Raw genomic sequence first — 26,679 nt, 5'->3', positions numbered from 1 at the left:
GGCCCTCACCTGCCCCTAGGTGACCGCTGAGGGGTCCTAGCACGTCGGGAGGTCAGGCTGGGCACAAGAGCAACAACCGTCCTGTGGGTGACCTGGGCAGGACGGGAGGAGGGCAGAGGAGCAGGAAAGGTGGACCCTGGGGGTCCCGGGAGTGAGGTTCTCAGCGCCACATGGAAGCTCTGCAGCTCAGAGCCGTGGGCCCAGGACCTGCAGCTCGTGGGGGGCACCTCTTAGAACTGGGGCACTTAGGCTTCTGAGGCTCTGGGGTCTTGGCAGCTGAAGCCCTCACAATTCTTGGGTTCCAGAACTATCTTGCTGGAACCCCAGGATCCCAGCCTCAGCCTCCAGGCTCTGCAGACTCTGACCCTAAGACTATCTCCACTTGCAGCTGTCTTGGGGAGGGGGCGTCCCACCCATGGAGCCCACATCCTGAGGGGCGGAGGGGGTCCCCGCAACCTACCCCCAAACTGAACCTGTCACTGTCCCAGAGGGCGGCCTGTCACATCAGGTCCTTCCCCAGCCCGGGTAAAAATGGTGGGTGCTTGACACAGGGTAGAGACCGACCCAGTCAAACCAGGAGACGGTGGGATGAATGAAGGGGGTTGCTTAGAGCAAAGTGCAAAACACAGAAACCCAAGCTGAGAAGGTGGCGACGGGTGGCCCCGCCCCTGAGTTAGGAGAGTGCTTTCTGCTGCAGAAACCAGGAGTTTGCTATAGGGAAGGACAGGGAGTGGGGTGGGGGGAACAACCACTTGAGAAGCGCTGATTATTCCCCGACTTGACCAGCCCCCGAGTTTCTGCCGTCCCTGGGGCAAAACCGCAATAAAGATGCTTCCAATTTAGCTTTTGAACTCTTTGAAGCCTGGGGGACATCGTGGTGCAAGAAGGGGTGGGGTGGGGGTCCATTTCAGAAACCAGGCTCATCCCCCCCAAAACCCCCTGGGGGGGGTCTGGCTTCATGCCTGCAGTACTCGGCTCACACAGTAGGTGGCAGTGCCCACCACCACTGCCACCGACACCACCATACCTGACTCAGCCACATCAGCAATGTCCACCCCTTGCTCTTGTGCCATGAAGCCCAGGATGGAAAAAATTGCGAAGCCAGACACAAAACTGGTACCACTGTTCAGGCATCCCAGCAGCATACAGTCCCTATGTTACACATATGTCAGGGAGCAAGTTAATTCACAACACAAGGAAGCCACGCTCCCTAACTTCTCTTTTTTTTTTTTCTTTTCTTTAAACATCATCACTTCTAAGGCCCACCAGGCCTGCCGACGCAACACTTGCCTGTACGAGTTGTACTTGTACTTGTTGTAGCTCCCCAGCGAGGTCATGGCCCCCAGGCAGATGGCATAGGAGAAGAATATTTGGGTCCCAGCATCGATCCACACCTGGGAAAGGTGCGGGGGCGGGGGAGGGTATCGAAGAAAAGACAAGAAGGGTCGTCAGAGCCAGCTTCCTGGAGGCGGCGGCGTGGGTCCCGAGGACTCCTCGGGGTGTGCAGATTCTCCATGCGATTGGAGCATCTGTGTTGGAATCCAGGGTGCAAGCAGAACCCCAGAAGTCTAAGAGCCCCCCCCCCGGCTCAGTTCACTGAGCATCACGGTTAAGAGGCCCTGCTTTTGAAGCAGAGGGACCTGGAGTCCAGCCACGGAATCATTGTGGGCAAGTAAATACGACCCCTGGAGCTTCAGTTTTCACACCTGTAAAGTGGGCTCCACTCCCCTGCCCCACAGCGCTGTTTTTTTTTTTTTTTCCTGCAGGTTCAAACAGTTAAGACTTAGCCCAGCGCCAGACACATGGTAAGCCTGCAAGTCAAGGCTGCTATCCTTATGGTCACTGCTGTTGTCTGGGGACCCCCGCCCGAGTTGGAAGTGGCAGGAATTCCCAGATGGATTATGCAGGCAAAGCCGTTCTGCAGAATCTTCAGCAGTCAGCTCCTGACAGCCACCCAGCCGTCTCCCACCTGTCCTCTGATGATGGCTAAGCCCCTGCTGCCCACCTCCCGCCCAAGGTGAGAGGACCGTGGGGGAAAGACCCGAAGCAGCACAGGCCCTTGGGAACAACCTAAAGGCTGAGGACCCTGGGGACAGAGGTCCCGAAATGGCCAGTGAGAGCGCTGAGCCCGCGGCCACGGGGCTGAGTGCCTCGGGATGGGGGGACGGTTAGCGTTTGCCCCTCGACCTTCTAAGAGGTCACAGCTCTGAACTCCGCTCTCAGCCCAGGGCGCCCCCACGATGCAGCCTCACGGCTGCTGTGGGCAGAGGAGGAGGCCAGCTTCCGGAGACATCTCTGCCTTACCTGGTGCCGTGCCTAAAGCAGCCTCTATAATTGGCCTGCCTCGGGAGGCCTCGACATGAAAAGATATACACCGCCGGGATGGCTGGCGGGCACCGTGCACAACCCACCAGGGCCCAGTGGAAAAGTACCAGGGCTGACACTACCCCCGGCTCCATCTGGGGGCCCAGAAACACGGGCACGGCTTTGGTTTCCTTCCCCATGCCGGCCCGGGGGTGGGGGTGGGGGTGGGGAGGCCAGGCTGCCCTGCAGTACCTCTGGGTCCTCCAGGCGGCTGATGTCGGGGTACAGATAGAACTTGATGCCTGCGCCTGCACCGGGCAGCGTCAGCCCACGGACCAGCAGCACCAGCAGCATAGCGAACGGGAACGTGGCCGTGAAGTAGACAACCTGCAAGGGGCGGGAGCCATTCAGCCATTCAGCAGACCAGCCTGCTGCTGCTCTAGCCCCAGCACCCGCCCCGAGGCAGGCGTTCCAGAGCCAGGCTCGGTGCCTCCCTTGCTGAGGGACCACGGGCGTGTTGCTCACCCTCCCTGGGCTGCAGGCACCTCACTGGCAACCTGGGTATAAAGCAAGTACCTACCTCACACACAGACTTACTGACATTCTAATCCTGCACATACTTACAGGGCCCTGGAAATACAGAAATCCCTGCCCTCATGGAACTGACATTCCAGCGGGTGAGAAAAGGAAAATGCGCAATAAGAGTGCATCGCCGGTGAACGCCCAGGGATCGGCCCACAGCGCGTAGTACAGAGGAGCGAACATTCGCAGGGAGGCCTGGGGGGCTGCAGGCCGCCGGGTCTCAGAGTCAGACACGAATGAGCGACTGAACATCCGCAGCGTTAGTATGACTTGTGGTCAGAACCAGGTAGGTGTGGGTTCAAATCCTCCCTCCATCCCCTCGTGTGCTGTGTGCCCCTGGGCATGGTGCTTACCCTCTCTGGGCCTGTGGCCTCATGTGTAAAATGGGGATCAGAGAAACAGAAGGCCCTCACTAATGGGCAAGGTGAGGATTCAACGGAATGACACTCACAACGCGGTCAAAACAGCACAAGGCAGGTGGCTGCTCAGACGTGCAAAATATGGGGTCTTTTGTTGGCCGGGTGATTGTGCAGGAAGCACCGGGGAACTTCTAGAGAGGAAACCAGGATGGGTCGTGCCTCACGTCCCAGGCAGGGTGAGGTCAAGGCCAGGCGGGGACACAGACGACCCCGGCAACGCCTTTCCATCCCCAAGGGCCCTGCCCTGCTGCTTCCTCCCCCTGTCCTGTCCCCAAAGCAGCGGCCTTCAGACCTCCTGTGGCCTCCGTTTACAGATTGGATTTTCCCAGCTTTCACTCCAGCACAAGAAGTCCTCAGGAGGGGGCGTGTGCCTGAGTGGGGCTCAAAAGTGCCCAGGGGCACGGACGATGCAATCCTGCTATTCTGGCCGGGCGCTGGCTGAGCCGGGTCTCCCGAGCAGCAGCCCGCTCCATGCTCAGCACATCCCCAAATCGGTGTGCCAGCTGCCTTGCTGTCAGAGGACACACAGAGGCTGGGCGGGGCACCCGGACGTCTGCAAACCACCACTGTGCACAGCGCATCTTGGTGCGTGGTGGAGGACATGCGAAAGTCCGTGGTGACCAGCAGGAACGCTGGGAGTAGCTCACGGAGCCCCCAACTCCTGCTGAGGGGGCCGGGGGGCCAGGGAGGGGGCCACTGCATGGCCAACACGCCCATTTTCCAGGTGTGCAAACTGAGGTCCAGAGAACAGGATGAAGGTTCGCGGCGCTGGGGGAGGGGACAGTGCAGGACCCTATGGGGCACTCCCGGGACCCAGGTAGCGGACACAGGCGGAGGGTGACAGAGCCCTGAACCTTGCCCAGCTGCCATGGGAAGCCTGGATGGAGCCAGTTCTCGGATGGAGCTGCCATCCCTTTGAGTAGAAACAACTAGAAGTGGGCTTTGAATAGGGTGCAAAGGAAGCTCTCAGGGCCCGCTGGGCTCAGCCGCCCTGGGCCAGTGCCAGCAGCCAGGGTTTACCGAGCACTCCCTGTGTGCCGGCTGCGGATGCCCCTGCAGTAACTTCTGCGCTCAGCGGGTCCTGCCTGACCCCGTCCTGCAGACAGGGAAACGGCGGCCCGCAGAGCCGGCCCTTGCCCACGGGTCGCCCAGCACTCAGGCGGCAGAGCTGGATGGTCTAGCACCTGCTTCAGCGGCAACAGCACAGCAGGAAGGAGCCCCTCGGGGTCTGCGGTTTGTCCGGCCGCCCCAGGAGCGGCTCCCCGAGGGCTCCAGGCCTCAGGCCGGGGATCAGGCTCTGCGGCAGGCTGGCTGTCAGACCCTGGGCAAGCTACGAACCCTCTCTGCGCTCCACGTCCCCACCCGAACCCCCCGGCTCTGAAGTTCCCTCCAGCTCTGCTGAGGAGTCTGTATCTGGGGCCCTCCCAGAGGTGTGGCTTGGCCTCCGCGTCCTGGGTTGCCTGGCGGTGGGCCCCCCCGAGGACCCAGGGTGGAAGGGCCACCCTCCTTCCGCCTCCGCTGTGCCTGCCCTGGACGCCCCTCTCCCTGCGCCCGTCTCCCTGACCGGCCTATAGTCTTCTCCCAAAACAGGGGAGCCCCCCGCATCCCAGGGACCTGCGGGCAGTCGTGGAGGGTGGGGCCAGCCAGGAAGCCACAGAAGGGGCAAAAGAAAGACAGCCGGCCCGAAGGCTGCTCTGGCCCCAGCCCCGGCCCGCAGAGAACAATGGTGCTGACAGTGGTGGGCGAGGGCGGAGGGCCCCTGCTTCAAAGCGCAAGGCCCCCCGGCCCCGGGCTGGGCAGGAGGGCGGGGGCCAGGGGGCTTTGTGTCAGGGACACAGGACACCTCCCTGGGTGGGGCTGGGGGTGGGTTCCCTTGTTTCCGCACGTTTAATTCATTTCCCTAGCACTTCCGCAGCGCTTGCTGTGTGCCAGGTGCTGTATAACTCACTCACCCTCACAACTGCAAGAAGCAGACTACTGTCACCTACATTTTCTAGATGAGGAAACGGAGGCCCAGTGGGATCTCATCAGGGGCCCGGGGCCAGCCGGCGGCAGAGGCGGGATTTGGGACAGGCCCGCTGGCGTCTGTGTGCCTGTGTGTGTGTGTCTGTGTGTGTGTGTTTGTCTGTGTCTGATTGTGTCTGTGTGTGTGTCTGTGTGGGTATCTGAGTGTGTGCCTGTGTATGTCTGTGTCTGGGTGTATCTGTGTGTGTGTCTGTGTGTATGTGTCTTGCCTGTGTGTCTGTGTATGTCTAAGTGTGTGTGTCTGTCTGTGTCTGATTGTGTCTGTGTGTGTATCTGAGTGTGTGTCTGTGTGTGTCTATGTGTGTGTGTCTGTGTGTGTGTCTGTGTGTATGTCTAAGTGTGTGTGTTTGTGTCTGATTGTGCCTGTGTGTGTCTGTGTCTGGGTGTATCTGTGTGTGTGTCTGTGTGTATGTGTCTTCCCTGTGTGTCTGTGTATGTCTAAGTGTGTGTGTCTGTCTGTGTCTGATTGTGTCTGTGTGTGTATCTGTGTGTATCTGAGTGTGTATGTCTGTGTGTATGTGTCTTGCCTGTGTGTCTGTGTGTGTCTATGTGTGTGTGTCTGAGTGTGTCTATGTGTGTGTGTCTGAGTGTGTATGTCTGTGTGTATGTCTGAGTGTGTGTGTTTGTCTGTGTCTGATTGTGTCTGTGTGTATATCTGAGTGTGTATCTGAGTGTGTGCCTGTGTATGTCTGTGTCTGGGTGTATCTGTGTGTGTGTGTGTGTCTGGGTGTATCTGTGTGTGTGTCTGGGTGTATCTGTATGTGTGTGTGTGTCTGGGTGTATCTGTGTGTGTGTCTGGGTGTATCTGTGTGTCTGTGTGTGTGTCTGTGTGTGTGGGTCTGTGTGTATGTCTGAGTGTGTGTGTGTGTGTGTGTCTGGGTGTGTGTGTGTGTGTGTCTGGGTGTATCTGTGTGTGTGTGTGTCTGTGTGTATCTGTGTGTGTCTGTGTGTATCTGTGTGTGTGTGTGTCTGGGTGTATCTGTGTGTATGTGTGTGTGTCTGTGTGTGTGTGTCTGAATGTGTGTGTTTGTCTGTGTCTGATTGTGTCTGTGTGTGTATCTGAGTGTGTATCTGTGTGCCTGTGTATGTCTGTGTCTGGGTGTATCTGTGTATGTCTGTGTCTGTGTCTATGTGTGTGTGTCTGGGTGTATCTGTGTGTGTGTGTGTGTCTGGGTGTATCTGTGTGTGTGTGTGTGTCTGGGTATATCTGTGTGTGTGTGTGTCTGTGTGTGTGTCTATGTGTGTGTGTCTGGGTGTATGTGTGTGTGTCTGGGTGTATCTGTGTGTGTGTATGTCTGAGTGTGTGTGTGTGTCTGCGTGTGTGTGTGTGTGTGTGCACGCTTTCTCCCCAAGCCCAGGGCAGCACAGCCCACCTGCTCATGCCACTGTGGCAGCCTCTCCAGCAGGACACCCTTGTTTTGCAGAATCTGCCAAGGCCCAGCCCCTGAGCGCCATCTTCTCAGCCTCCCGGTGACTCTTGGGATCCCCGTGGGAGAGGCTCTGCCAGCCGCCACCAGTGGGCCTCTGGCGGGGGCCCTGCACCAGGATGTGGTATTTTTCCACTCTTGCTGGCAAACCTCCGTGGCTGCTCTGAGCCCGCGACCCAAAAGCCCTGCGGCCCAAGTGCCCTGGAAATTTACAAAGCCAGCGCCTCCTCCTCCCCCAGGGACTGAGGGGAGAGGGTGGCCGGCCAGGCACCAGGGGGACGTGCTGGTCTTTGCCGCCCTGGGCTTCCTCTGGGGAGGTTGTCTGGGCAGCGCGGGTCACTCACCCCAGAGGCCCAGGGCTGTGGGTCTGCGCACAGGGCCTGCCAGGCCCCAAGCACCTCGTGTGTATTCAGGGGGCGCCACTATTCATTTCACACAGGGGGAAACTGAGGCTCCTAGGGGAAGGGACCGGCCCCTGGTCATGCAGGCTGTGGGTGCAGAACCGAGACCCCAAACCAGGCCTGGAGAAGCCGGCCTGCGCTTGCATCTGGGGTTTGAACTGCCTGTGGGGCTCCTGGGGCCGCCCTTCCTGTGGGAGGGTCTGGATCCCTGTCATCCTCTGCGACCTAACATGTTGTGAGAGCAGGCGCCCACAGAAGGTGGGAGAATGCCGGGCCCCGAGGCTGGATGCTGGGCTGCCTGAGCTCAAACGCCACCTGGGCTACTGACAAGCTATGTAGACTTGAACAAATCAACCTCTCTGCCCCACCCTTTCCCCCAAAACATCTCCTCTTACCGCTTCTGCAAAGTGGAGTAGGAGCCACGCATACATCAGACGTCAGGAGGTTAAAAGAGCTAATAATCAGAGCTGAGAACGGTGCCTGGCACACAAGCAAGGCACAGAGCGTTTGCACCACAATCACAAGTTCTTGGATAAATTGAGCAGCAGTGAACTCTGGGCCAAGAGTCAGACCCTCAGAAGGATGAAAGCTATTACAAACAACGGAACTAACATCCAGAGAGGCCAAGTGACCTGAACTCGAGTCTTGAGCCTCCCCGGCCCGGGAGCTCCCTCCTCCTCACCCCCGGCCATGCTGGGGTCAGTCACTGAGCAAGGCCACAGCCAGGATGAGGCCATCTGGCCCCCACGGCGGCTGCGAACCTGGCCTATGGCCAGGGCTGGAAGTCACGGCCAGCGGCAGCCGCCGAGGAGCTTGAGGAAGTCCTCGGATCCTCCCTGTGTTTGTCCTGGCTTCCCCGGGGGCTGGCCCTGGCCCCGCTATTGTTCTGGGGACCACGCCTGCCCCTGGGGGCCCGGAGTGTCTTCTCTGGGGGCAGCAGGGGGACCTCCAGCCAGTCACGTCCGTCGGCCGCCTTGGGACAGCCCTGCGCCCTCTCCATTTCGTTTCAGCCCTGGTCTCCTGCCCCTGCACGTGTCTCGGGTGAGGCTCACGGTTCCTGGCGGACATCAGCTCCTCCACTGGACTAGGGGCTTGCCGGGGGTCTGGTCGGACACACCTCTGGGCCTTTGAATGGCTTAGCCTCACTTCTGACAGATCTGCGTCTCTAGCTGCCCTTCTTGGTGAGCCTTGCCTGAAACCGCACCCGACACGCCTGTCTTCCTCCACCACAGTATGCGCCCCTTTAGCTCTTGTCTCTTTAGACAGTGACTTTACCTAAGACGCCCTTCACCCGGGGAGAACTCACAGTGACAGTCCCTTCTCCCAATGACGCCACCCACTGCCCATCACTGTCCTTCAAATGCTGCCCTAACTTAACTCTATTGACCTTTGAGGGCTTCTCGATCTTAAAGAGGTTGTCCAGGATGGAGATGCAAATGATGGGGGTCGGGGGATGGCAGACAGGGGGGCACGTAAGGGCAGACCAACCAACACCTATGCTGTGGCTTAGTTAGTGCCCTGGGTTCACCCCGGTGAGCCCAAGGGAACCCTCTGTAGGGTCTTTGCCACCAGAACGACTCTGGTATTATATGGCCGGTGTTCTGCTTACCAGGTCATCCATCACCCGACTCTGTTAACAGGTAATGTGTCAGTGACAGGCTAACAGTTTCATTATTGACAATGTACCAGCTACACCTAAAACTTGCATGAATAAGGTACCACGAATTTTCAGCTACCACCTTTGTTAAGAGCTAATGTCCTGGTCACTATGTAACATATTAACCAGCAGCAGATACCTCAGCGACAGCCAGCACTTCGGTTATGAGCAGACGACTTAATGATCAGTGAGAGCTCTCCTTAATAACTAACATCCTAGTTAACAGCTGAAATGTAAGGCCTAAGATAATTCAGTTAATCTGACTTAGCGGCAAAAAATGCCAGCTGAGAAGCTGTGCTGGTCAGTCTCAGTACACCTTTGGATTATCTGGGGGAAAAGTGTTCAAACGCAGCTTCTGATTCGGTAGGTCTGGGGTCAGCCCACGGGTCTACATTTCTAAAGAGTCTACAGGGGATGTTGAGGTCGCAAGGGTCCCTGTGGCTGGTGAGCAGTTGGTAGCTAACAACACCGTTACCAGTTAACTTTGCAGTGGCATCTCAGGGCTTGTTATCCGGTAAAATCCACACAACCCACCACTCCCTAATGGGGTACCAGTGGTGTGAGGGTGCTTGGAGAGTAGACCACTCCATTTCAGGAATCTTGCGGGCTGATTGTCAAACCATCAATAACCTGAAATCGGACCTGCTGGGCTGATTTGCATTGTGAAATGGACAAACACCACAACACAACCGAGGGGGCTCCGGGTTTGCTAGCAGAACTGGTTAATCAGGACCAGTTTCGAGCAGGAGGGTCCCGGGGGCACGGGAGACGACCTTGCAGAGGGCCAGGCTCCATGAGGCGGGAGGGTAGGGGAGCAGAACTCACTTTGCCCGTGGACTTGACGCCCTTCCAGATGCAGAAGAAACAGACCAGCCAGACGAGGAGGAGGCAGAGAGCAAGTTCCCACTTCAGAGCGCCCGGCTCGTCAATCCCAGAAGACAAGCTCAGCACCTTCCGCCTTCAAACAAACAGAGCCCCAGGTCAGACGGGCCGGCCCAGGGTGGGGAGAGCCGGCACAGGGGTCCCAGCAAGCTGGGGCTCAACCCCACCTCCAGGCTGCGGAATCCCGCTGGTCTCGGGTAATCTTAGGTAACACCAGTTTCACAGTCACGGGGAAGCCAACCAGGGGGATGGGTCTGGACTCCTGAGTCAGGAGAACGTGGGTTCTATCCAGTCAGGCCTCGGGCAAGTTACGTTAACCCCCTAAGCCTCAGTTTCCTCATCTGTGAACTAGGTACTGATTCCCGTGTGATCAATTCCCACAGACCCCTGCCCAGTGCTCCCTGCGGCCAGACACTGGGCTCCAACTGGGCTCCAGCATGTAACCACTGACTTAACCACTGAGGGCCAGTTACCCAACTGTCTGCCTCAGTCTCCTCAGCTCTGAAATGGGAATAACCACCCGCCCCTCCCCCCGCACTGCCACCCCACATTCTCTGTCCTGTCCCTCTTTTTATGTATTTGCCCCCCATTCCTTATCTGGATCTCTCACTAAAAGATAGGTCTCCAGGGTCCTGGTTCTCCCTGGGGCTGCAGGACACCCACACACCTCTCTGGAGGGTTAGGAGAAAAGCCACACAAAGTACAAGCTCCTGGCCCTGGATGCCGCCAGCAGCCAGCAAACCGCAGCGGTCATTACTGTCTTGGGGCTGAGACCCCAGGCAGCACTCCCTGGGTGCTGTTTCCTCCCCTGCCCCCGGCCAGGGTTGTGACGGGCTTGGGAGGAGGTGTGTGAGCGTTCTGAAGGACAATCATCACAGCCACCAACCCTACTCAGCATCACATGGCAGAGCCTGGGCCTCTGGGATCCAGAGCCTTGCTGACCAGGGGAAACGCCCACAGTGCTACTCAGACACGCCCCCGAGGGGCAGACGCCTCCTGGAACTGGGGTGGGGCCCCCAGGCTGCTGAGAGACCATGAAACTTAACGCCCAGAAACTGACCCCGTGGTCCCAGAGCTCCGACTGCTGTGGCAGTGACCTAGGGCAGCCAGGCTAAGCACAGCGACACTGGTCCCCAGGGCTCTGCGGTCACAGGCTCGTGTTCCCAGGAGAAGCTGGCTCCCCCTTGAGACCCAGCTCCCTGTTCAAGGGCCACAGTCTCGGGCAGGAGAGGCAAGAGGGGCATTTAAACCAGCCCTCCGTTTCCCCTTCTGCGGAACACAAACACAAGCTCCTGCCCCCAGACCATCCGCAGCACTCAGCCAGTCTGTGTGCAGGCCAATCACCAGGGTCAGGGCTCAGAGGGCCCACTGGCCCAGGACACTGTTTCACTGCTTCTCAGTGTTTTCCAAAGATGCTTCAAAGTGAGGACCTTGAATAAATCCAAGATTCGCACCTCAACTGGCACTCAGGCAAGGCCTTTCTGTGGGTCACCCCAACATCCAGGGGCTCCCCCAGGTACTGAGGTCACATCAACGAGGCTTCTCTAATTTATCTCATCTGGTCCAAGGGCTGGAAGTCACTGGCCCCATTTAACAGATGGGGAAAGCCGAGGCTTGGCAATCTAATCACCCACGGACACACGGCCCAGCAGGTGGCAGAGCTGCCACCCTACTCCGGGGCTGTCCGACCCCCAAAGCCAGGGCTCTCCCGGCTCCACTACCTTTTCCGATTAACACGGAAAACAGAGCCTTCACTTTAACAAGAATCGCTCCAGGCCTTGCTTCGGCAGGGCTCACTGGGCCCTCAGGGCCAGGGGCAGACTCACGAGGTAGGCTGTGTACCTGGTCAAGTACAGCACACGGGCTTGGCCCTGCGGAAGCTCTAGAACAAGGCACTTCCCAGCGCAGCCTCCAGCGCTCGGCTTCTTCCACGAAGCCGGGGCCTCCTGGGCAGCGGCCAAGGCTTCCGTGTGAATGGGCAGCCTCGGGGAGGCACCACTCTGCTGCCAGGCTTCCAGGGAGGTCTCCCACGATGCTCCAGATGACTAGGGTGTTTGCGGCTCCCCGGCCGCCCCCTCACCCTGGACGTCGCCCTTGGGGGGAGTCTGTCTTGCCTACCAGACTCCAGACACACCGTGGAAGAGGCACACAGCAAGTGCTCAGCCAGTGCCACGGGGTGTCCAGTTACAAGAAGGCCTTTCCTTTCTCCTTAGGGGTGAGCTGTCCCCAGAGCCCCAATTCTGACCACACCCGCCCCACGCTCAGGTCACTGGCACCCTCCTGCCGGCTCCCACCGCCATGCTGGGCAAACCCATGGTGCCCACTATGGATGGGAGGGGGCCGCATGGCCTTGCTCTGGCAACTGTCCAGCCACAGAGGCCACAACAGGGAAACTGAGTCACGCATTTGCTTCTCTGCTGCTGGTGGCAAAGCCCCTCCAAGGCGCCAGCAGTAACCGTTGAAGGCACCTTTCCTGTGATCCAGCAATTCTATCCCAAGACTCTCCTGGATGATATGGCCAGTGACAGGGTCCCTGTCACCACCCCAAGCTGTTCGGGCTTCCCAAGTGGCGCTAGATCCCACCTGCCAATGCAGGAGATATAAGAGACATGGGTTCGATCCCTGGGCTGGGAAGGTCCCCTGGAGGAGGGCATGGCAACTCACTCCAGTATTCTTGCCTGGAGAATCCCATGGACTGAGGGGCCTGTCCCAGAGTTAGACACGACTGAAATGACTTAGCACACGCCTCGAGCTGTTCACCTCGGCTCTGTCTGCAGGAGCAAACATGGGAAATCACCCCCACAGAGGGCTGTGGGAGGGCTCCGAGCAGGCGTGCAGCAGGCACGTGGCGGAGGGCCGCGCAGCCTGCGAGACCTCAGGAATCTCCCTGCGCGCTGATGAGGGGCGACGTCCCGGGGTGAGGCAAGTGACCGGGACACACGAGACGACAGTGCAGTCGCTGCCCGGGGACGCGGGGGAGGGGCTCCCCTGCCAGGGAATGTGTTTCTCAAACCATCTGAATGCTGTGAATGGGCGCATGTCACCTTCACGAAAACTAAGGTTCTTACACAGGCTTGCAAGGGGCCAGCCATGCAGACGTTCCAGGAACGGAACGAAAGTCCTCTCGTCAATCAGGGGTTGTCATAACAGAACCCGATGTGGGCTCCCGGCCAAAGTAACTAACGTACTTTCCAAAGTCATCTCGGGTGTAGCGGGGAGGCCGGAGAGCGTGCGGGCCCATCAGAGTCCCTCCTGAAGGGATACAGTTGGAAGGACCCTTTCCTGCCGGATGCCCACGAGGCATGGCCCAGGATCTGTTGGGTCTTCCCGCTCTGGTGCATGGGAGTGCTTGGTAAACTGTACAGTGCGGGCCCCGGGGGGAGGGAGGGCCTGCCGTGGTGCCCTGCCCCTCACCAGTGCCTCCAACCTCCCCGGAGGCTGCGCAAGTTCCCCCAAACCCAGCCGTATTGCCCCAACCCTGCCCCTACCCGTCCCGGCCCCCACCGCTCCCGAGCACTGTTTCAGCAGCCTAGTCAGTGATCTTCCAGCCTCCACTCTTGCCCCCAGTCTGTTATCAAGACAGAATCTGGCAACACCCAAGGCAGGTGACGCTCGGCCTCTGCTCCACACCCCCCATGGCTCCCACCTACCTGCCCCATTCCTTCCTGCCTCCCTCAATAGCTGGCCAAACACTCTGACAGTCAGCCGCAGACATCTTAAAGAGACAGGGTGGTGCCTGCTAAGAGGAGGCTGGGACCACAGGCATACAGGGAAGCCGTCCAGGGCAAGTTCCACGCACAACCTCCTCGTCCCCAGGGCCCCCGCCCTCCTCCCTGAGCCACACTGGCTTCTGGAATGTGCCCTGAACAGGTCCAGTCCCCACCCAGCCTCAGGACCGTTGAACTGGCTATGCCCCACCCCTTCCCCAGAGCAGCCTTTCCTGGCCACCCGATGGAAAAAGCACTCCCAGCCACTCTCTTTCCCTCTAGGCTGTCTTCCTCCACTTTATCATCGCTTGTCTAGGTTACTTGCACTATCTGTCTCGTGTCTGTCTGTCCTGCTAAAGTGTCATCTTCATGGAGGCAGGGCCTGTATCTGTCCTGACCGTTGCTGGATCCAGAACAGCGCCTGGCACATAGTGAGCGCTCAACAGACATGAGTGGAGTCAATTACACCCATTTGGTTGATGGGGAAACTGAGGCTCAGAGAGGTTCAGGAATTCACCTGAAATTACCCAGATTAAAAACAAAAACAATCAACCCTAGGCCTGGTTCTTTTTCTCTGATGCCACCCTGGGGACCACTGGGTATGAGAGGCCCCAGCACCCCAGGCTTCTCTGCACCCCCCCCACAGAGAGGAGGAGACTGAGAGGTGAGCTGCATTCTTGTCCGAGAATAGGACTGACTCATTCCAGGGTGGGATCCAAAAGAGAATCGCCTGGACGTCTGTTTGGAGTCGGCCGCCCCGCCGCCGTCCAGCCGGCACTCAGAGATGTAAATACGTCCTCCGAGTGGGCCAAATCGTTTCCTTTTGAATGCCGGCCAGCCATTTATTGGCGATAGTTCTTCCCTGGAGACTGGCGGAGGCAACAATTATAAAAGAGCCCATCCGCCCCGAGAAGGAGGCCACACCGGGCTCTCTCCACACCGCCTCCGCCTTCTGACAGCTGCAGGGGAAGATTGGCTGAGCAGGGCTTGTTTGCAAATATGACTCATTTCTTTGATTCTAATAAAGTCTAATGATATGTGCTGAGCTCCCAGGGGGCCCTGGAGGAACTTGGGAGGAAGGCATGGCTCCAGGCTGATGGAGGGCATCTGGCCAGATCTGACCCCGCCTGTCTCCAGGGCCGGGGGGCAACAAACAGGACCCCCGGGACAGAGGTGACCTCAGGGCAGGGGCGAGCAGGATGGGGCGGGCTGGGGGCAGAGGCTCTGCCTTCATATCTCCGAGCGACTCAAGAGTTCAATTCTAAAGCTGGCGTGAAATGACCATCTCAAGAGATCCTTCCAGGGAGAAGGGCACCTCACAGGCTCCCACCAAGGTTGGTGCCTCAGTGCTGCAGACGGGGTGGGCGTGGGGATCTAGGCCAAGAGGAGACCCCAGGCATGGGGTCACACACACACACACGGCACAACGTTACCTGTGCCCGTGGACTTGCCCTGGACTTACGGCCGGTGGGGACGCAGTCACTAGAGGAGGTGTTCAGGGCTGAGCTCTCCGGTTTGCCGAGCTGCCTGTGTGAGCTTGGGAAAGTCACTTAACCACTCTGATCCTCAGTGTCCCATCTAATAAGCCAGGCCTGAGGCCCTTTAACCCTCGGCCAGGCGATGCGGTGATGGGGACCTCGTTACCTCTGAGAACCCTGGAAAGGGATGACCACCCTGTGGCTGGGTAGCTGGGCCCCCAGGCTAGAGTCAGGGTCCCGGCTCTAGGATCAAGGGGACGGCAGCATGCCCGCGGCTCTCCACTAGCTCCTCCTGGAGAACCAGAGGGGAGGGGGGCCTGGCAGGGATGAGCGTCCTTCCCTTCCCTGTCCAGGGCCAGGAGGAAGGCTCGGCTCCGTGGTGCCTCATTATCTAGAAGCCCAGGTGGCTCCCGAGCACTGTCAGGCCTCATATGCAGAAGGAGCGGCCAGCTCAGGGTCCCATGCATCTGGTGCAGCTGAGAGGGTGAAGGAAGTGAAGGCCAGGGCTGGGCTTTGTTCCAAGGACCGGGAGACCGGCCTTGAGAATACGGTCACGGCTTGGCAGCCCAGTGGGTACCAGCTAGTGACACCTCAGTCCCGGCCCAGCAAGCCTCTCTCCGTGGACACCCCAGAGCTAGTCACTGCAGGGCCGGTGGCTATTCTCAGGGGAAATGATACAAGCTGAGCTTCACCCTAAAGGGAAACACCCTAAAGGGAAATCTTCTGACGGCTGAGCCCTCTGAGGCCCCGCATACAGTCGGTGCTTAATGTGTGTGTCCCAGCTTCTCTCTCCCCAGTATGTTCCTTGAGCAAGTCCAGAGAACACAGACGCAATCATGTGATTCTCCGTCCCTCTCTAGCTTCCGTGGCTCCTCCTCCTAGAAAACGAAGTCCAACCTTCTCTGCCTAGCGTCCAGGGCTCCATCCTTCTCCCTGGCTCCACACGTCCTATCCTCGGGTCAAACCAAGGACTGCTACTCACGAGCTTTACGACCACTGCGCATCAGCATGGCTGTTCCTTCTGTCTAGGCTGTCTTTTCTTCTTTTTTTGGCCTAGTGAACTCCTACTCATCCCCCAAAGCCCAGCTCACCTGGCCCCTCTGTTTGCTGACAGGGAAACGAGGCCAGAGAGAGGGAGTGATGAGCTGCTCCAGGCTAATCCTAACCCTCCCTGGCTGGCAAGCCTATGAGCACGGAAAAGCCAGGAGAGGCTTCTGAGCTGAGAGATGACATGTCTGGCTTCCCAGCTGACTGCAGAGACGCACCCGTAACGGGGGAGGGAAGACGGGGGTCTTCCAGGGGCGGGGGGGACGGCCACCTGGCTATACTTTACACGGAGTTCCAAGAGGACCAGACGGGGGTGGGGTCTGAGGCTGAAAGGAGCTGGGGATGACTCCTAGGTGTGTTCCCTCCCTACAGGGCCTCCACGAAGAGGGGACGGAATGACGAGAGCAAGTCCCTGGGGCGATGCTCTCGGGCGTCCTCTGTCCTTCACCCTCTTCACACCCAAGAGAAGGGGAGGCCCTCGAAGGCAGGCGGCCTCGGCCCCTCCGGTGGCAGGCAGGCCCTCTCGGCCAAGCTTCCTCCTCTAGGGACTACAGTCCTCCCCGGGGTATCCGTGGACATTCGGCCAGGGCCTGCGCGAGGCTGCAAAGGCCGGCGGGGCGGGGGGGCCGGGCGGGCGGCGGGCAGTCTCTGGACGGAGCCGCTCTCTGTGCTCCACGCAGGCCAGGGAAGGGAGCTGGGGTGCTCAGAATGGGCGTTCTGGAAGGCGGGAGCCCTGGAGTCCCCCAGCAGGGCCCAGGCTGGGGGACAGGCAGGGGAGAAGGCATGGGTAAGGACCTCATGGCTCACGAGGGCTCAGGCTTGAGGTAGAGGGGACAGCCCCTCTGTGACGGGGGGTCACACGGGCATCGGGAAGGGGCCATTCTTAGTCCCCCCGAGGTTGAGCTTCAGGTGTCCCTGGGCCGGCGGCAGTTTTATCCACAATGGTGACATTAAGGAGACAGGGATGGCTCCCATTCATCAAGCAGGCTCTGAGGGCTGGCCATTTGGGTCTCATTCTGTTGGTGCGGGGGGGTGTCCTACCACCCTGGGAGGGCAGGGTTACGACCTCCCCAAGTAAAGCTCAGGACGCTGAGGCTCAGAGAGGAAGAGGCAACAGCCTGAGCCAGCACTGGCAGACCAAGGGCTCCCTCCCAGGTAGCCAACCTGTGCCCGAGGCAGCCAGGCCCCAGCGGGTAGGGGAAGGGCTGGGTGAGTGCCGGCGTCCTGAGTGGGGCAGGCCCTGGGTGGCCAGGCAGTGCCAGGCACAGCAGAGGATGAACAGGACCCTGGCCTCTGGCTGCATTCAAGTGAAAAGAAAGAAATGCCTGCAGTTCTTTGTCTGCAAACTCTGCTGTCCAGGGTGTGAGGAGCAAGGGTGGCGGGGGCAGGGGGATGCGCCTGTAAAGGTCTTTGTCTGCAAGTGGAAAATACCTCCGTGGAAAGAACCCATTTGCAGGAGTCCTGGGATGTGAGCACATCCTGAACGCCTGAGGTCAGGAGGGGGACGTGGATTACCTGGGGGAGTGGCCGAGTGGCCCTTTCCGGCCTGAGTGCCCGCCCACCCCTGGCCCTGACGATCGGCTGGGACCAGCCAGCGCTTAGCTCCCTCTTCTGTGGGCCGGCGCCGGGGCCAGATTCTAAGAGGGGGAGAGGCTCCTCGACGCAGCAAATCCGCACACCAAGGAGAGGGAGTCTTGTCTGGCGGCGACGCGGTGCTTCCTTAACACCGTTCCCTGCCCTGGCTCTCACCCCAGGCGAGGCCTCACTTGCTCCTTCCAGGGTCACAGGGGCTGCTGAGTACGCGTTTAACAGCTCTTGGAGGGCAGGGAGAGCACGGCACTCACCCACGTTTGATGGGCTCCCAGCACTGGGTTAGAAGGACGGCCCTGTACATCAGCGAAGAGCTGCCCGGCTGCAGGCCTCCGTGCTCTGCCCTCCTCAAGCCTGGCCCATGTGTATGCTTCTGCCGTCACTGAGCATAGTGTGGGCAGTTTCAAAACATGCCTGCAATTCTCCCTCCTCTCCTATTCTCCCACTTCTCAACCCTGGGTTAGTCTCGGGCCTCTTTTTGGCTAACGGGACCTTAACGAAAATGGTACCAGCAGAAGCTGGAAAAGTGCTCCATCACTGGGGCTTTCCCGTGTGCTGCTTTGGGATGCTGGACACCTAGGAACAAGCCCAGGCTAGCCTGCAGGGTGACGAGACCACACGGACCAGCTGCCTGTGGCACCACAGCCAAGAGCCAGCCAGTCTCCAGAAGAGTGACCCCGATGCCTTATAGCTGACCTACCAGGGGGAGCCCAGCAAAGCCCAGAAGAACTGCCCAGCCAAGCTTCGCCCCAACTGCCAAGCAGCAGGACCATGAGCCAAAGAAAACAAACGGCTGCTCCAATCTGGGGATGGGTGTTACACAGCACGCGCTAACTGATGCAGAATTTTCACTCTGTCTACTCACCTGTTCATTTGAGTAACTACTTCAAGCTTCATATAGGCTCTTTTTTCCTCTGGGCAATAACAGGTTTCATGTGCTAACTACATATATATATATTTTTTTCTAAAATACATTAAGAAAACTATATCATTTTCAGACAACATAAGTACATATACCTGCCTTTGGGAAACAATCCTCACAGAGATGCCATGGGTGTAGGAACGGTTCACTGCCCTCATTTGACAGTTAAGGAAACTGAGGCTCAGAAAGGGGCAGTGACTTGCTGGAGGTCAAACAACCAGTAAAATGGCAGAACTGAGATTCGATTCCAGGCCTGTCTGAGACCAAAGGTACGGATTTATCTCCAAATCTGTCCTCCCTCTCCCACCCACCCCACCCCAAGGGAGTGGCTCCCACACCCCTAGGGAGAAGAAGGTGGCGAGGGTTGTCCTCTGACCCCACCCCCACCCCCTCCTTCCTCCGCGAGGCCAGCCTTACTCCCAGAACTCGATGACAGGGGAGGTGAAGTTGGTGGTGCTGTTGGAGATCCAGAGGCTCCGGTTCTTCCGCAAGGTGTCCTCCAGGCAATGGGGCGTGTTCCAGCTGTGGTTGCATTTTGCCCAGGGGAGCTCCGACTGGAAGGACTGGAACAGGTAGTACATGGCCCAGGCGAGGATGATGATGTAGTATATGTTCAGGAGGGACACGATCACGATGGAGGCATAGCCGATGCCTGCGAGCGGGGGCAAGCGAGGCGGGAATCAGAGGGAAGCCAGACCCGCCACAGCCACAACCCCAACCAGAAACCCCTGGGATCTGCAGGCCTGGGGCCAGAAGGGGCCCTTCAGCAGGGACCAGCAAATAAGTGCAGGAGGAATGCATGACTGGATGGATGGACAGGTAAAATAATGGATGGTCAGATGAGTCAGAGAGCTGAGCAAACTGACGGATGTATGGAAGAGGGATAGACCGATGGAGGGAGGGAGGGAGGGAGGGAGGGATACATCAATGGATGACTGGATGGAGGGAGGGATGGACTCAGGTGAATGGACGGATGTTGGAATGATGGATGGATACTCACTTTGTTGGATGGATGGTGGTTGACTGGAAGGTTAGGTAGATGGATGGAAGGATAAGTAGAGGGAGCATAGTTGAACGGATACATGGATTGTGTAACTATTGACTAGTTTAATAAAAGGAAGGTTTGATGGATAGACAGATGGGTAGCTTCACATGGATGGCTGAGTGAACAGACTCATTCTCCCACCCCTGCCATTACAGTCACGACAGTATTATCTTATGACGACATACGAGGAACTAGACACAGGACTAAATGATACAATAACAACAAGTGTTAGTCGCTCAGTCGTGTCTGACCCTTTGCAGCCCCGTGGTCTGTAGCCCGCCAGGCTCTTCTGTCCATGGGGATTCTCCAGGCAAGAATACTGGAGTGGGTGGCCATGCCCTTCTCCAGGGGATCTTCCTGACCCAGGGATCGAACCTGGGTCTCCCGCACGGCAGGCAGATTCTCTATGATCTGAGCCCCCAGGGAAGCCCAACAATAACAGAGCTGCTACCACGGCTTTGGGCTTCCTTGTGTACAAAGCACTTTTACGTGGCTGTGTTGCTTTGTCTTCACACCAACCCCAGGAGTATGCGTATTATTTCCATTTTATGGATAGGGAAATTGAGGCACAAAGGGATGAAGTGACTTTCCCCAAAGTCACGAGAATTAGCATAACGAGGAAGCGGGACCTGAAGCCAGACAGACAGGCTCCTGAAAGGCTTCTCTTCACACCCTACTGCTCAGCAGCTACTGGGCCTCCCGTTCTTTGGCAACCCAGAGAGGAACGAGCAGCAGCGGCCCCGTGTGCCCAGCGGGCCTGCGTGAGGCTCCAGGGTACCTGGCACACAGCAGGCGCACAGAAGCGTGTGCTGAGCCGAGGGGCGCCAGGCCCCTGGCGGCCTCTGTCCCGTACTCACCGGCAAACAAGGGGCAGATCTTTTCCCAGCAGGTGATGCCCCCTTCAGAGGTGTACTGGCCTATGATTACCTCCAGGAAAAACACAGGCAGGCCGCCCCCAAACAGGAAGATGAAGTATGGTATGAGAAACGCGCCTGCAGAGAGAGAAGAGCGGGTGAGCCTCAGGCTGGCCGAGGCCTGCACAATTCTCCACCCAAACCCTCCCAGCCAGCCTGCTGGGCTCCTCCGTCCATGGGATTCTCCAGGCAAGAATACTGGAGTGGGTTACCATTTCCTTCTCCAGGGGAGTATTCCCGACCCAGGGACGTGAGGGTGAAGGGCAGACTCCTGGACCTGGCTGAAAATTCTCGTCCAGCCAGCCCCACCCTTCCAGCGTGCCCTCTTGTCTTCTTCAAATCTACCCAGTTGCTTGAAGCCTCCGAGCCTCTGCTGAAACTCTGTGCCTGCCTGTCTTCCCCAGGTCTATCCCTCTGAAGAAGGACCGCCCAGCCCTTCACACCCGGCTCAGATGGGTCTCCTGGTTGAAGCCTTCAGCTGGCCTTCCGTGGCCTGGCCAGGGCAGGAAGCTGAGAATCAGCTGGGAAGGGTGTTTGGAAGTGAGAGATGGGCCTCTGCAGCCAGGGGAGGGAGCCAGGGTAGGAGGGGAGGGCAAAGAGTCGGGCGAGGGCTCCTACCTGGTGTCCACTACTGGCTTCAGAGGGTCTGTACACCCTTTGAAAGTGTGGGCAACTTGGGTCTATGGGTATGTGCTTTGTTCTGGGGAGCGTCTAGGGCACTCATCAGAGTCCCAGAGGCACCTGAGACCTCCAAAAGGTTAAGAAGCCAGGCTCGAGGGCAGGACCTCCTGCAAGGCGGTTCTGATGCGGGCAGGTGGGCAGCACATGCGTGCCCGGCTCTGCTGGGTACCAGCCAGGTCATGGGCCGCCACACGGAGCAGGGAGGGAGTTCTTACTGCTGAGCTCCTGCTGACCAGCAAGTCTCCAGGACGTGCTGCCGAGCCTGAAGACGTCAGAAGATTCTAACGCAGGGCCTTCAGCAAGTTAAAAACAAACCAACGAAAACCGAGAGAACAGGCCAACCAACCGACCACCTGACCAAACAGGGAACTTACATTCAGAAAATACCACCGCTAAGTGAGGGGGTCGGAAAGGCACAGCCTTCCGATTAGAAGAGAAATTCGTCCTGGGCGTGTCGTGTGCGGCATGGCTGTACACCAGGCACGATACACTGGACTGTGTGTTTGAAAGTTGTTAAGGGGCTTCCCTGGCAGTCCCGTGGCCAAGGCTCTGTACTCACAATGCAAGGGGCATAAGTTTGATGCCTGGTTGGTGAACTAAGATCCCACAAGCAGGAAAAAAAAAGAAAAAGAAGTTGCTAAGAGTGTAAAACTTTACCAGTTCTGATCACAAGAAGAAAAAATACATGCAACTATATGAGGTGAGGGATGCTAACAAGACTTACCGTGTTCGTTTCAGAGTACAGACATCAACCATCTTGTATGCCTTGAACTAAAACAATGCTATATGTCGATTCTATCTCAAAAAAACTGAAAAAATTAAAAACATCTTCGTTGTACTTTTGTTTTTGTCCTGGACACCTACCCATTACGGCAAAAGACACTGGTTTTCTATTTAGGGTGGGAAACACGAAATTTGTTTTTGAACTACAACTGGTTTAAGTCAGAAAAGCAAAAGCAGAGGGTAAAAAATTTCTAAAGTCAGGCAGAGTGGGGAGGTGAAGAGCAACGAGGCTTCAGAGGCTTGGGCCTGGCCTTGTGGCGGCCTTCAGAGATGGTAAACTGGAGGATCAGAAGGGTAAAGAATCTGCCTTAGGTCACACAGGAAGGCTCTGATAGAACACCATCTGGTTCCCGGTCAGGCTCATCTCCCGCCTCTGCGGTGGGAGCGGAGGCAGGCTGGCCTGGGGGGAGGTCGAGGCAGGGGCCTGGAGCGCTGGGCGTGGGGAGGCCCCTCGCTCTGCCCCAGCGATCCCTCCGGCCCGCCGTCTGCCCAGCCCTGGCTCACCTCCGCCGTTCTTGTAGCAGAGGTAGGGGAACCGCCAGACGTTGCCCAAGCCCACGAAGCCGCCAGCCACGGACAGCACGAAGTCGATCCTGCTGGCCCACTTCTCCCTCTGCGGGGGCTTCCCCTCGGCCTCGTCCTCCGGCCGGGTGCCTGGGCTCTTCCCGGGGGACGGCTTCAGGATGTCCTTGTGGAAGTCTTTCAGACACTGCAGCTTCTCTTTGGTGGCCATGTCCTCCTCGCTTTCTATGGCGGAAAGAGCAGACCCCGACGCGCGTCAGTGAGGGGCAGCCTGTGCGTCCTGGCGCGACCCTGTGGGCTGCCTCTGACCTGCCAGGCCTGAGGCAGAGGGCCTGCCACCCCCTCATCCGTCCACTCCTTGGACCCCCCGCCCCAGGTGATCGGGGGCCTGAGGACCCGGGGACCAACAGCTGCCATCCCCTAGGCACCCGTCCAACAGAAGCACCGGGGCCCATATCCACCAGCCCTGAATGCCAAACCCTGGCCCCCATTCTGCACCCGCAGGGAGATGAGCAGGAGGCCACCCAGCCCTGACAGCGTCTCCGCAGAACACAACACCCTCCACACAGGTCTAGCGCCGCTTCCAAACCACAGCCTTCCTGCATCCTCCAGAAATCGTCTCCGAATCTCAGGTTTGCGGAGAAACCAGTGCCGCGGGGCAGGCCCTGGCCCAGCGGAGGTGCCATCCCTCACGGTTTTAAAGAACAGAGCTTCAGGCTGGCATGTTCTCACGCTCCAGTGTTTCCAAGTATGTGTTCCAGTACTTGAAAACAGGGTTTCTGTCAAATACGGAACACGGGTGCTTATAAAATACACCGGTAGCTTCTTAGTCAGGCACATGTCGGCAGCGTCAGGACAGGGATTTGCGCCGGGACAGGACTCCGGAAGGCTGCCTGGTAGTTCCCACGAGTCCAGCCCTTATAATCTGTGCTCGGGTCCACCCTGACCCCTGGACCATCCAGGCCCCGGCCTGCTGACTGCCTTGTGCGTTCGGAAGTGGGGTGCCCAGGGTTATCCAACCTCTAAGCCACTCACGCTCACCCTTAGCCCCTGCTCGGACCCCATCCCAGAGGGGCTCAACCACCGGCCAGTGTGGCGACCCCCTCTCTGTACTGCATCTGGTCTCCAAGTCCTCAGTGTTCCTGGCAGCTTGACCTTGACGGCGAGAGCATCCGGGTCCCACCCAGCAGGAGAAGGTGCCTTCTACCCCCAGGTGCAGAGGACCATGAAGACCAGGGAGCCTCAGTCTCCCCGACTTCAGAATGAAAAGGATTAAGGCAGAGGGTGTCAACGCAGAGCAAGATGCTTGTATTCACGAGCCTAATGGATGGCCAGCGCTGAACTCTTAGATTCCGGGGTAAAGTCAAGATTTCTAGGTTTCTTGGAAAAACTGGAAGGTGGACCCCACATTGGACTCATGCTCCTACAGCGGCCATCCGCTGGACCAGAGGGGCCATCGCCCTGGTGTACCGGGGCCAGCTCACCACCTGGACCTGTCCAGGGATATCTGCGTCTGCACTGAGTCACACTAGCTGAAAACGCCTTGGTTGCTTCCTTGCTAACACTCTCCTTGTCAACTAGAACAGAGACCACCTGCCTTGCCCACGGCTGGGTGTCCCGAGCTGGCGCACAGTAGGTTGTCAGCGAAGGATGGCTGGGTCGATGGCTCCCAGAGTAGGTACACAGGTAGCTGGGGCCCAGTGGCACCCCCCAACTCTGCCGCTTCCCAACCCTGTGACACCGTGGGACCTGAAGAAGGTCCAGACGGGCCAGGTGACAACTGCCAAGGACCAGGGAAGGTGAGGAGGGCACGCTGGCCTGGCCCCAGCCCTGGCCCTTGCAGTCAGGCCCTCCGGAGCCGTGCTCGTAGGAGGAGAGGCACGCAAGCACAACAGAATCCCTGCTTCCCCCACGCCCCCTTCCTCTCCCTGGCTCGGGGTGGGGGACCCCGATTGTCTCACTATCTGGCAGTGAGCAGACTGAGAGAAGGCTTCCTGGAGCCGCCGGGTGGCTCACCGGGCCTTCCTCTGTCTCCCGGAGCGCAGACGGCGGGGCATCCGCAGGCCTTTCTTCGCCTGCTCCCCTGGGGCGACGCGGGGTTCTGCCGAGCGCTCGGCTACTGTAAAAATAGCCCGAGCAGCCAGCATTGTTCCAGCAAGGCGCTCTGCAGCCCCCGATGGTTATCTGCGGGCCCATTGTGGCCCAGCTGGACGGCAGCATAATTGGAGGATGTGGGACTCCACTCCCTCCTGGTGGAGATGTTTTCCAGGGAATGACCCCGGAGTCTCCTCATCAAGACGGGCCGGTGCCGCCCTTACGGGCTCTCCTAGGATCTTGGGGCCGGAAGGCGCTTCACCAGGTCAGCCAGGCAGAGGGGTGGTGACCAGCGGCTGCTCACACAGCCTGTGGGAGCTTGCGAAAGCCACCCTGAGTCCCGGCTCAGCGCTCTGGGCCCAGGCCCATGGCACCCTCTGGTCCTAGAGAACCCTTGGGAAACGTGTGCGTGAGAAGTCGGTTCAGTCGTGTTCGACTCTTTGCGACCCTCTGGACCGTGGCCCACCAGGCACCTGTCCATGGGATTTCCCAGGCAAGAATGTTGGAGTGGGTTGCCGTGCCCTCCTCCAGGGGATCTTCCCAACCCAGGGATGGAACCTGCGTCTCTTATGTCTCCTGCATTGACAGGCGGGTTCTTTACCACTAAAGCCCCCTGGGAAGTCCTGAGACATGAGGCAGGGGGCCAAAACACAAGTTCCCTGAGCCACTCGGCTCCAGGCTCTCTGGCTCCACGTAAGATAAGACTTCCAACCCTTCTTTTCCACACTCAGGAACCCATCTCACTGACAGCTGTAGCTGAACCAGGGGCGGGGGTGAGGCCCGTCACGTCTGGTGTTCTGGGGTCCCCTCACTCCTCATTTCTAAGGTGTCCACTGAGATGTACATCAGGGACCCCCCAACCTGTGGTCCCCACCCCAAGCTCGCTGGCCTTCGGGAACACAGAACCCAGGCCTGTCCATGCTTTACTCGAGACGCACGCATGCCCGGACGAGGTCAGACCCGAGGGCAGGCAACCCCGACTCCCCCTCGGAGGCGAGGCTCTTCCTGAGCCCCTCTGGAGCGTCCGACTGGCCTGGTGCCTTGGAAAGCCCACAGCAGCACGAGCCACGGGTGCAGCCTCCTGGACGTTCCTGGCATCCACCCACGTGTCTCCATCACCACAGCAACCAGCTGGCGCGGGGCCCTCAGCCCTCCACGGGCATCCCCTGCAGCCTCCGCCCGGGTCCCCCCTGCTGCTACTCTGCCCACCCCACCCCAACCCTCTGTTCTCAAAACCGCAGCTGGAAGCAACTCACAAAGCACGTTCAGATCCCAATGCCCTCCAACCCAACGCTCCGTCACTCCTAGCAGAAGACACACGCTCCCCGCCACAGCCTACTGGATCTCAGCACGGGCCCTTTCTTTGGGACGCTGGCCCCATGGAACTGCTTTGTGTTCAGCCCACTCCTCAGCCTCAGGCTCCCTGCACGGAGGCCTCAGGCCCTCTGGGGGCAGCCTGGCCCCTGCAGGAATCAAAGTGTGAGCCCTGGCCTGGAAGCTGAGGGCCATTTCCCAGCTGAGTGACCTCAGGCAAGTTGCTCAACCCCTCTGGGGCCTCAGTGTGTGCAAGTGTGAAGACGGATAACTGTGGCCACCTCACAGGGATGCTGTGAGGATTGAACCAGGGGGTGCCCGCGGCAGGTACCCCTTCACTAGTTATCTGCCAGCATTCCTGGGCTTCCCAGGTGGCTCAGTGGTGAAGAATTTGCCTGCCAACGCAGGAGACATCAGACATCCAGTTTCAATCCCTGGGTCAGGAAGAGCCCCTAGAGGAGAACATAGCAACCCACTCCAGTATTCTTGCCTGGAGACTCCCCACGGACAGAGGAGCCGGGTGGGCTGCAGTCTACGCAGTCACAGAGAGGCAGGCACCACTGAGGAAGGGAGCACACACGCCAGCATTACCGCCATCGCCACCACCCTAACTATTACGGGGACCACTCTGCCCTGGAGTATGGAAGGCCTTGGCCCTACACAGGGCGAGATCAGCAGGGCCCAGAGAGGCCAAGCGACACTCCTGAAGTCACGAAGCCGGGCACACCGGCGATCGCAACATTCCAGAGCCCCCAGCGCTGCCCTCGGCATCCCTTGGCCAGTCTAGCCCATCCGTCTCCACAGACTTGCCTGCCGTGAGGCTCGCTCCCTGCTGCCTGTCAGCCGCTAAGAGCGCGCCCCCTGCTGCAGGAAGCACTTGGGGGC

The 26,679-nt window shown here is 58.8% G+C and overlaps 1 protein-coding gene across 5 annotated transcripts in view; it reads right to left on the bottom strand.

The window, feature by feature from the left end:
* The window catches only part of SLC6A6 (solute carrier family 6 member 6), an 82,657-nt gene that overhangs the window by 17,879 nt on the left and 38,099 nt on the right, over window positions 1–26,679 (bottom strand). For 4 of the 5 annotated variants that reach the window (XM_055413491.2, XM_088831792.1, XM_088831790.1 and 1 more), the window contains 7 exons: window positions 22,369–22,611; window positions 20,344–20,478; window positions 18,859–19,093; window positions 9,641–9,773; window positions 2,557–2,691; window positions 1,291–1,394; window positions 1,028–1,152 (listed from right to left, as the gene is read on the bottom strand). In XM_055413491.2, coding sequence (XP_055269466.2) covers window positions 1,028–1,152; window positions 1,291–1,394; window positions 2,557–2,691; window positions 9,641–9,773; window positions 18,859–19,093; window positions 20,344–20,478; window positions 22,369–22,597 — 1,096 coding nt within the window. In that variant the 5' untranslated portion in view covers window positions 22,598–22,611. The remainder of the gene's footprint in view (window positions 1–1,027; window positions 1,153–1,290; window positions 1,395–2,556; window positions 2,692–9,640; window positions 9,774–18,858; window positions 19,094–20,343; window positions 20,479–22,368; window positions 22,612–26,679) is intronic. The other variant, XM_088831791.1, reaches the window with a different exon arrangement.

Source organism: Moschus berezovskii, chromosome 24 (genome assembly GCF_049115385.1).
Source record: "Moschus berezovskii isolate FMDL1 chromosome 24, NW_MosBer_1.0, whole genome shotgun sequence".
NCBI classification, from domain to species: Eukaryota; Metazoa; Chordata; class Mammalia; order Artiodactyla; family Moschidae; genus Moschus; species Moschus berezovskii.
The sequence above is the reverse complement of the archived record's forward strand: the minus strand, read 5'-3'. Positions and strand labels throughout refer to the sequence as shown.